A 10901-nucleotide genomic window follows, 5' to 3' on the forward strand; every position below is an offset into this window, starting at 1 on the left:
AATAAAGTATTGTTAGATGGAGGGACGGGTGGGGTGTTGGCCGATGACTAAGCAATACAATAGCAACATTATTTTAAAGTAAGGTAAACACTTGAAAAATCAAATCATGATTTCTCAAAATGCGTTTTAATTTGAAATTTGCAACCGGATGTTGAGTAGGCCTAACTTCAACCACTTGATGTTAGTAATGAGGTGCGCTGAGAGCACAGTACAAAGTGGAGTAAAAGGGGGTTGAACCGAGGACGTGTGGATCGCTGGAAGTCTCTCATCAATTTGAGGAAGACGAGACTCGTCCTGTTCAGTCAGTCGCACTTCACACACGCTTCAGTCCATCTTTGGGTATCTAACCATGAGGATTTACGCATCCATTTACCAAGCCTTGTTCTGCGCGCTCCTAACGGCTCTGCACTCAGGTAAAACTAATAATTAATTGTCGGCATTTATCATTGTCGTGACAGATTTTATTTTAGCATGGTTTAAAAAACTAAACTTAACCTATAGCCACAAAATATTGAATGAATAACTTTTAAACATTAAAAGAGAAAAAAATTAGAGATTAGAGATAAAAGATAGATACGTTGTTAAGGTATGTTATCCAAAGTGATGTACTACTATTTTATCACAACTTTATTAGCTACTAACTTCTTGACTCAGTTGCTTGCCTATGTCTGCCTGTGTTTGCTCTCACTTGTTGAAATTGTGCCCGCCACCACTTGTGTCAGATGTCTCAGATTGCGTTGAGACGCACTTAACAGTCCCGTGCCTGAAGGCGTAGGTGCATGCGCGCCAAACCGCTCGGTTTGCAACTGCTTGGGCATATAAGCCGCCATTAAACTTTTATAGAGGTCAGAATAATTTGTAAAACAAACACTGGTGCAATACTCTAATACTGTAATGTGGGTTCCCAGATTAAGACTAAATCTATTTGCAACACGCAAGGATGCGTGAGCTATCGGGTCATTCATTCAAACACCTGCATTGTATGTGCTTTTGATGTCCGGACATTATGTGCTCATTATAGCTGTCACCTCAATGAAACATTACATGGCATTGAATAAATCAGTGGGTCTCCACCAGTTTGCACCTAGCTCTGACCCTGACCTCTGACCTCATTGGAAATGGGGAAACAAAAGTTGAGAACACGATTCTGTCTTAGATATTCTGTGCCTGTCTTCTGTGCCTGTCCCACCAGAGACGTTTGTGAGGAAGAGGGGTGGAGGGTGAACATCTGGACAAAAAGTCCATCCATTTCCCCATCTCTCTGAAGCAGATGTAATGTCTGCTTAATACCCAGACAGAACCTGCTTCTCTCTTGTGCTTCCATTGAGCAGCTGTGCCATGAAGCAATCTAGCCTGACAATGTTAGGGCGAAGTGTGCTTTGATTAAGTGTAGACTAAAGGTGGCCTCAGTGATTCTTTCAAATAGAAGTGAAAGCAAAGTCACTCCATCTTCATATCAAAATTTTAATCAGCCAGACTGGAGACACACACCTGTAACTCAGAGCAATTTCTGCCACTTTTTATTAAATCTCATCACTCCTCCGTAGCACTGATCGAGCAGCTTTAATTCTAATCGTCTTCCTGAGTAAATGTTTGGGATGTGAAGATAGCAGAGGTCCGACTGCGAGAAGAGGAAGAGCCTAAGTGAAATCTAATTGAGCAGCCTCGCCAGACATCAGGGCTGGAACAACAGTGTGATGAGTGCCAGATGTGGTCTAGTGGAGCCTAAACATTAATAACACGTCCGCCCCAAAAACCATTTTCAACCATGAGGAGCCACAGTTTACAATATCCTAAGTACATGCAACGCCTAGGGTTGGATCTTGGCACGAGACTAAATTTCTGTAACTTAGTAGCATAAGAGATTCATCTGAAATTGATCCCACACTTTACCCTTATTATAAGAAAGAGGAAATGACTGCAAATAAACGTGGTGCATCTGAAGCTTGTGGCCTCAGGAGACAGCAGAGTGGAGACATGCTCTGTGAAGGATGTGCGTCTAACTTTGACCACTAAGGTAACACATGATAGATTTGTATTACAAAGGATTCATAGGTAAAATATAGTTGTGTCCTGCTTTTGAACCCATTGGATCTGCTATACTATGTATGCAGTGGACTCTTTGTGTTTTTGTTTGAAGTTTGTCTTCCAGAGAAATGGTTTTAAAAGGTCTATAAATAAAAGAATGATTTATAATACTCAGTTTCTTTTCCACTGTTGACAGCTCTATATTTATGTACATGGGCCATTTCACTCTAAAGTGTTGGATTCCAATAAAGGAAAGACAGAAGATAGGGTGACACTGAAACTTTCCAGCAATTCACAATTACTCCTTTTTTGTATCAAATCATTATGAAGTTACTGTAGTTAAACAACAGGGGAGTTAATAAGACTTTAATGGTTGGCCTTAGAGTTCATTGTTAAGGCTCATAAAGTTAGAAATAGCCTCCTTCTAGAATCTCAGATATCCACAAAATATATCTGTAATAATAGCACAAAAAAAAAAACGTAAATATACTGCAGAGCAGTAAAACATACTACTGGATTATTTTGGACAATGGTCCATGGCAGTAAAATGTAAGATATGTTCCATGACCATCAACAAGTGAGACTGTATGTGTTTGGATTGACATGACTCTGTTTTTGGCTGTGTTCTCAGTTTAGGGTGTTTTTAAACTTCACAGGCAGCCACAATCATCTGAAGTACTACAGCAGGAGGTGTTTCCACATGGACACACTTCTGCTCTATGAAATAGTGTGTTACTTCAATATAGGCTGCAAAGATAAACCTAAGATATATAAAAAGTTTAGGGCTTCTTTGGGCCTGCATAGCAGTCATGCATCAGAACAGATAGTAGCATGCCATCTCTGCATCTGGAGGAAACTCTGAACTAACTCTGTAACACGAGGCCACACAGTGAGACAGATCGTATCCAAGCTTACTACTTTCTACCATTTCTCACCTGTGCTGAACTCTACTTGCTGTTAAATAGTTAAATAGGGTTGTAAAAATAGTGATTTTGCAACTGCTATTGATTAAATTTCAGTATAATTCAAGACCAGCAATCTAGTGTTCTTGTGTGTTTTAGGTAACTGCAGAAGAAACCACCAATGTTTACAGAAGTATGAGAAGACAGAGAATCACATATTGGCTTGCACAGACTGCCCACAGACCCCTTTAGTACGAAATAGTCGATCACCTGAGCACTGTGCGCGCAAGTGCAAAAAGGCAAAGAAAAACTGCAGGTGAATTATGCTTGTTTTGGACATTTGCACTTTCTATGGCTATGCTTTGTCTGGCCTATGATTAACTTAAATTATTTATTTGTATTATTTTACTCTCTGATTTACTCTTTACAGGGCTTTCAATTTTCAAAGACACAGTCAGAAGTGCCACTTGCTTCCATTTGACCGCTTCGGCACTGATGTGCAGAAGCAGAGCAACTCCAACTTCACGCTCTATGAGAAAAAAGGTAAATTTCATTGATGGAATCTTTATGATTAGAGTACACCACTACATGTACCTTCATTGCATTGAATGGCAACAGTTAGAGGTTTTCCTCTCGTGTCAACTCTCACACTAAAGTATTTACAAAAACTCTCCGTTGGAACTCGAGGAAGTTTTCTGTTAATAATAACACACTGAGTGGGACACTTGAAGGCATCTCCATGTCCAAACATGGTAAACAAAATATATTCCAGGTGGTCAATGTTGTGCATGTAAGCAGAATTTAAATTATATCCAATCAGGAACAAAAAGGACGGAAAGACAGGATCATAGACTTGTAGATGGTTGTAATGATCTAAATCTGCTTGCCCCCTTTCAGATTATATAAGAGAGTGCATCACTGGGAGCAACAACTACAGAGGTCGTAGGTCATGGACCAAGTCAAACATCACATGCCAAGCTTGGTCTGATAACATCATCAATGAACACACGTAAGTCTCTTTTGCAATAGCAAGAAGATGGTATTAGGAAATTATGTCTCCAAACTTTTGTTTAAATATGAACAATGACTGAACTATTAAAAAATAAATCATTGTCAAAGAGAAGGCAGCTCAGGCTCCATAGTAATAATGTGTGATTTACACTTGCATGCGTTTACTTCATATTCTGTTTTTTTGTTTTGTTTTGTTTTACCTCATTCATATGCCCACAGTGCACTTTTTTCAGTCTATGCCATGTACATTTGAAACAGTCACCTTTCAAAGCTTGTTCTCATAATCCTAGGCCTTCCATCAGCTCTTTCCATCTGTGTGGCTGATACAACACAGGCCTGAGTCACTGATTTAGTGATGGCTATCCATCCTACTGCATCTCAGGGGTTAAAGGAAAAGGGGAGGCCTTGAAGATGAATGCTTATCCAGAGTTTAGTCCGATTTCTTTCAACACAGGCAGGGATCTCCTCCCAAATGAGCTTTTTTTCTTTGTGGCAGAACTTCAGGTGTATCCCAAAATATTTTCCCACTGGCTATAAGAAAGAGAAAGATTAGTGAATTTAAAGGGACAACTCTGGCACCTACCACTTCAGTTATATCAGTTATACTCAAACCACATGAAAATAAAAGGCAGAAGAAAGTGCCTGGCTTAATGTACACAGAGAATACATTTCATAGAGTTATGTATTTTCTGACAAAGTCTTGTATCTTAATACCTCAGGAATCCTGGAACATGACTTTATTTGGAAGAGTGAATGTAATATTCATTGTATTTTAGCCTTAAATAATCAGCTGTTTTTACTGAATACGGCTGGGCGATATGATCCCCGTGACGAGCTGCTTTTTTGGTAGAATAGTGTAGAATACAATAAATAAAACATTATTATTAAACACAGAACATAAAGCATTTGCCACATAACCTTGAGGACAAAAAACATTCAGTATTGGCAAAGTTCAGTTTAAATACATTATTAAGAAAAGATTAAAAAAAAAACAACAACGAGGTGCTTGTGATGGTAAAGTGCACTATTCTTGAAAGTCATTTAGAGTTTTAATTTAATTAATTTGGATAAAACACTGTTTGTGCTTCTCACTATGGTCAAACAGAGATAGCCAGTTTTGACCAATTACAGTGAAGTGTGAATTTTTAGGAAAGGCAGGTGGATGTAGTTACCGGTCAGAGCACAAAAAGCAGCAAAAACTGTCATCTTGACTCTAAAAAAATCTGTTTTTTTTTTTTTGTTGTTGTTGTTTTTTGTTTTTTGTTTTGTTTTTTTGTATATATCACCCACCCCTACTTGTCAAGGTGTCCTTACTTGAGGGAGATTTGGTGATCATGCTGTTTAATAGTTAGTGTCAATGAGAACCATGCACCACTGGAGCTTCAGGTAGCTATTATTTTCATGCTCAACTGCTTACTGTGAGCACAAAGTGATTTCTTAGCTGTTTCCATTGAAAGACTGGGACTTCCACTTGGATGTCAGTGTTTAGTGTTGGAGCAATGATAGATCTGTACAATTGTATTGGAAAATATACATTTATACATACACACATACATTTATGTATGTGTATAAATGTAAATATAAAGGTGTATGTGTATAAAACTGTTGTCAGCCAAAAGGGTACACGCATAAGCATGGCCAAAGTTGTGGAATAAAAATACAGTACATCTACATTCTATGGTACACGTGAGCATCGTCACCACTACATGTTTTTGCACATTTGTGATGTAGAGCATTTCTCAGTGACATCACAGTCAGAGCTCATCAACATGTTCCATAATGAGGTGTGTGCATTATATTTTCCCACTCTCCAGGGGAAGCAGGTTTTGGCAAGAGCATGAATAACTGGTCAACATCTGTTAGCACAACATCATTATACGGAGCTAACTTTTTCCAAAATGTAGCTGTTTTCAGACTGTAAACTACATGCTGTAATGTGAGCAGCACTTAAACATGATCATATTAACAAGATTATGAGCTGAGTCACAGGTTACATATGTCTGTTTATTCCCATTAGAAATATACTTTGTATTGTATGTGTTTGTATTTGTAGGTAAATCTATTCTGTAACTGGTGATTCTTCTCACAGTCCCTGTTCATTAGGTTAACTTGTAGATTTCCTCTCCTTATGGCTTGAATAATGCTGAGCATTACTGTGGAAGCCTTGTGGAAGCCCCAGGGTTTTGAGGGGAGCAGAGCAGACTCCCCCAAGTAAAGAGTCATTGCCTGGGGTAGAGGCTGCTGAAGGGAGGGTCGGCGTCAAGACTACACATGTTGTTTCTTTCACATCATTGATTTCACACCAGGGGACTGTCGTTTTTCTTAGTGGATTAGGCTCAGCTTGTCTTCTTAAAAATAGTCACTTTATAGACTTAAATTGCCTCTCCAATGTATTTTTTGTGTTGGCTATGTGTCTCTAGGTGGGAGGGAGCACAGTCGGCATGGATTAGGGGGTGCTGACACACCAGCTTTTCATCATACTGCTCTGACAGAGGACCAATTTCACACACTGTCCATTTAGTGCAGTCATCCCCTGCCTCTCCCATTGTTACATACCATATGTCTGGGCCAGCCAGGCTCTTTTCTCCAAATGTCTGTGCTACAGTCACTTGTTCAAGCTGACATGATGGAGTCGATGACAGAGAGGGATTAGTTTTAAATGTGTTCAAAGGCTGCCAGAAAAAGACTTGCATGGGTTACTCCAAGTGGTTCATAGCATTGTTCTGTGTGGCTGGAGGTTACTGTGCTGTGACAAGCCCTGGCTGCTTCACACTTGAGTAGAATGTCTTATGGTAGAAATCAATGGCAACACTAATAAAGGTGAATGAAAGCCATTCATGTTTTCCATAGAATTTCTTAAGTGGTTATTCTAAAACTTGTACCATGGCCTTAACCTCTAAAGTATATTTGGTCTGTTGTGGAAAGCACAGTGAGCATAGAATTACATAGCACTGATTGTGAAATGTACCATTCTGTGTACAGAGGCAATCTGTAGAATATATTATCAAAGTTGTTCACACCAGATAATTTAGTTTTAATAATATCCATTTCTACACATTGCAGGTTTTATCCAGATAGGTACCCAGCGCACGATCTACGAGAGAACTTCTGTCGAAATCCCAACAACGATCCTGGTGGTCCATGGTGCTACACCATTGACCCAAATGTACGTGCTGAAGAGTGTGGCATACCTCAGTGCTCAGAGGGTAAGACCCTCCCAACCACTTCGCTGGACATAAGCTAAATGTAGAGAAACATAGCATGTAGCATTGTATTCTCATAGAAGTATCTAAAAGTACATTGTCATAGTGTAAGTTTGGATTTCTTAGTTTTTGCCTGCATAGGCCTGTTATTTACTAATGATTAGAGATGGTGCATCTCTCCACAGAGGAATGTATGAAGTGTAATGGGGAGGATTACAGAGGCAGAGTGGATCACACAGAGGGGGGCCGGGAGTGCCAGAGATGGGACTCAGTGCGTCCTCATAAACACCACTTCCAGCCCAAAAAGTAAGAGAAGTGTTTTCCCAGAACACACCTGGCTCACGCATCATAAGACATACTTATTCTCATGAGGGACAGACCTCGCGCACTGTCCTGTGTCCACTCACATGTTTTTCTTTTCTCTCTGTTGTCAGGTACCGTGACAAAGACTTAAAGGATAACTACTGTCGTAACCCAGACAATCGCCTGCGTCCCTGGTGTTACACCATGGATCCCAAAACTCCATGGGAGTACTGCAACATCACTGTGTGTGGTAAGAAATGGTTTAAGACTATGCTATGTTATAATATAACACAAGTCACCTCCTTAGAAGTACTTATTAAAATGACTAATTAATATTTTATGACTATTGCAACAACTTGAGCTTGTGGTTTTGTGGCCGGCCATGGATTATCTTTTAGACTCTTATATTGTAAAAACAGATTTGGAGAACCACATGGTTAGTTCATAACAGATTTAGGAGCTATTGTGTGAATATGCCACTCCTTTGAAGACTTGTTTTGACTATAAACAGAGGATATCAGCATGACCACTTGCAGGTTTTTTGGTAATATTTAAGTAATCACAGAAAGGACTGACCTTTTTTCTTGCAAAGTGGTTTATAGCAATTGAGCTTTAAAAGTCTGTATATACATTGTAAAAATAAAACATCTAGTATTGCCTATTTTTTTGGACAGCAGAACTGATTTTATGCATGCTTTTATCTTTATTGATGTACTACTTTTAATATGTTCAACAGATGTAAACTGAATCCATGTTTGAGTATAGTTTGTATAACATTTACCTTCATACATTATGCAAACGACAACATTGCCTTTGAGAGTCTAATCATGTTTCCTTTGTATGTTAACATTGTCCCACATGTGCAGAACAAACAACCAGAGCATCTATCTTGCTTCCTCTGTGACACACATGCATTTTACATGCACATGCAGTGATTTACTGTGGACCGAGGATCTGCATTTGTCCAGATGTGTGTAGTCCTGTATGTCTGCTCTTAGAAAGATAAAAACCACTGACCTGTGCATGGTACAGCGCAGACACTGGCATGCATTACATCAAACCAAAGATTCCTCATGCACGGCCTTCACTTTCCTCCTCAAAACATTGCCTTCACTCCTCCATCTGCTCCATCGTATTTGTCAAAGGCTAAGGAAACAGAGACAGAAAGACAGAGTTTCCGTCTATCCATGTTCCAGCCTTGCTGAAGAGCAGAATTCCATTTGAAAATGCTTGGAATAGTTTTCCTATGAATGTAGCAGTAAGCTTTTTTGTCATATTTGGGGTATTTTACAAACAGACTTATCTAAAAATTTTTAGACAGAAGAATCTTGTTGGTAACCTGTGTCATTGCGTGCTGTCAGAAAATTACTTAACTTCTGACGTCTATTGTGGCGTACCTGCAGTATGTCCAAGAATGCGGGGCATACTGTTATGAATACAAGGAGTATCCTATCTTGGTGTAAAGGACAGGGTTATGCTACTGTTTTTGATCATCTCTTACTGGGTTAAACTAAACACGACACATTCTTGAAAGGATTACAGTCTCCCTTCTTCCTGATCATCATTCTTTCTAATGGCTAGGGCTATCTACACCTTCTTACTTTTTACTGTTGGAGTATTTTTGTTTATTAACGATAATGTTTTTTTTTTTTTTCTGTCCATAGACTCAGACTATACTGAGGAGAGTATTGCTAATACATCAACATCCTGTTTAGAGGGAAAGGGGACTGATTACAGAGGCACTACAAATGTTACTCCAGAGGGTGTGTCCTGTCAGCGTTGGGATTCACAGTTCCCCCACAAACACTCCTTTCTGCCTGAGAACTACAAGTGCAAGTGAGTAATACCTGTAATTCTGTGTGTTTGTGACTGTAAAACGTCTAAAATGTGAAAAGTGGTATTAGACCGCCTTCTCTCATTTCTGTGCTAGAGACCTAAGGGAAAATTATTGCCGTAACCCTGATGGCTCAGAGCATCCATGGTGCTTCACGACAGATCCAAATCAGAGGAGAGCCAACTGCACTCATATCCCACGGTGTGGTGCTGAAGCCTCTCAAGAAACTGGTAATTCATTGACATACTCAAGTTCACCACACCATAGGATCCACAAAGAACAAGCGTACAGTGTTGTTTTTTACATTTATAATATTGTGACTGTAACTGTAAGAGACATGCTTCAAAGACATGTCATGTTTTCACAAAGTGGAATTACACAGGCACTTTCAGTATTGGACCCAAAGGATTCAGGCTCTTGGCAGCATATTGCCCTGTGAATTCAATTTTATGGAAGAAAAGAATCACCCCTCTCTGGCAGTGTTTGCATCATTTCCCATAGTTCTCTGCAGCAATAAGTCAGTTTTGAAAGCTCTGGTTCTATTTAAGGACATACCAAAATAGAAATGAAATTGAAAGATGAATATTTAGTTAACATATATAACAATTACATTATTCATGTTTCCAAACCTAAATTTTAACACATGTCAATTCTTCAAAACATTTTCTGACCTTAAAATGTCATCCAAACAAATAATATTTTCTTTCAGAGTGTTATGAAGACACCGGGGAGACCTACCAGGGAACATTATCTATCACCCGATCAGGAATACCCTGTGCAAATTGGTCACAACACATAAACAGGTACTAGGGTTTTGCATTTTGACTTTTATTGAGCAACAACTTTTTAAAATCTGTGAAAGTTAACAGCCAGGAGTTCGTCAAAGGCCAATTGTGCATTTAGTTTTCACTGAACCTTGTGGTGCTCCTCCAGTACTTAGGAAATGCTAGATGTTGAAATAGAATCTGTTAGAATTACTTAATTTAATGGAATTTGAAAAGCCAAAATGGCACAGACAGATGGACATGTTCCAGAGCTGACCTGTGACCTCAGGAAGTGCTTTCTTAGGGAACCAGATCAAAGCCAATCAGCTCCCTCACACTGGCTGCAGCCAGCGAGTCTGCCCTGCCCGAGGTGGGTCAGCCCAGAAGAATCACTGAGAGCTACAGCTTGTTTAACATTCTCCTGTAAAGTGAAATTATCTGCAACCTTTGACAAATTGTTGCTCAGTGCTGTGCATTAAATTTATGTGTGTGTCTCAACTTCCATTGTGTAACTGACTGTCAAGATTACTTTGAAATTGGATATTACATTTAAATCTACTGGAAGCAGTTGGGCCATGACAACAACACAAAATGACTATAAATGTGAATTCCTAAAAGTTGGGAATATAACCAAAATAATTCCACAAACAACGTGGCTCCTGCTGGTCTGTCCTGCTCAGAGTGCATATTTTCATACTCCCATGAGCACTGTTCACAAAACTCTATTTCCTTCTACAGGATCTCTGGAACTACAGATCTTTTTCAGTGCAGTGTCAGATAGGCTTCTTGGCATGGCATGCTTTTTATGTTTAATATACTGCAACAAAGTGTTTGTTTGAAACTGTAGCATATAAGT

The 10901-nt window shown here is 39.3% G+C and overlaps 1 protein-coding gene across 1 annotated transcript; it reads left to right on the plus strand.

Annotated features, from left to right (window-relative positions):
• The first annotated feature begins 313 nt into the window (after positions 1 to 313).
• On the plus strand, positions 314 to 10091 carry LOC110161457 (hepatocyte growth factor-like). The gene is made up of 10 exons (XM_055154060.1): positions 314 to 413; positions 3090 to 3246; positions 3361 to 3473; positions 3828 to 3939; positions 7005 to 7147; positions 7330 to 7450; positions 7579 to 7697; positions 9112 to 9283; positions 9378 to 9511; positions 9991 to 10091. The coding sequence occupies exons 1-10, from the start codon at positions 350 to 352 to the stop codon at positions 10089 to 10091; spliced, it is 1236 nt and encodes a 411-aa protein (XP_055010035.1). The 5' UTR covers positions 314 to 349.
• Positions 10092 to 10901: the final 810 nt, after the last annotated feature.

This window comes from Boleophthalmus pectinirostris, unplaced genomic scaffold, assembly GCF_026225935.1.
Source record: "Boleophthalmus pectinirostris isolate CB_2022bp ecotype Guang Dong unplaced genomic scaffold, ASM2622593v1 HiC_scaffold_18, whole genome shotgun sequence".
Taxonomy (NCBI): Eukaryota; Metazoa; Chordata; class Actinopteri; order Gobiiformes; family Gobiidae; genus Boleophthalmus; species Boleophthalmus pectinirostris.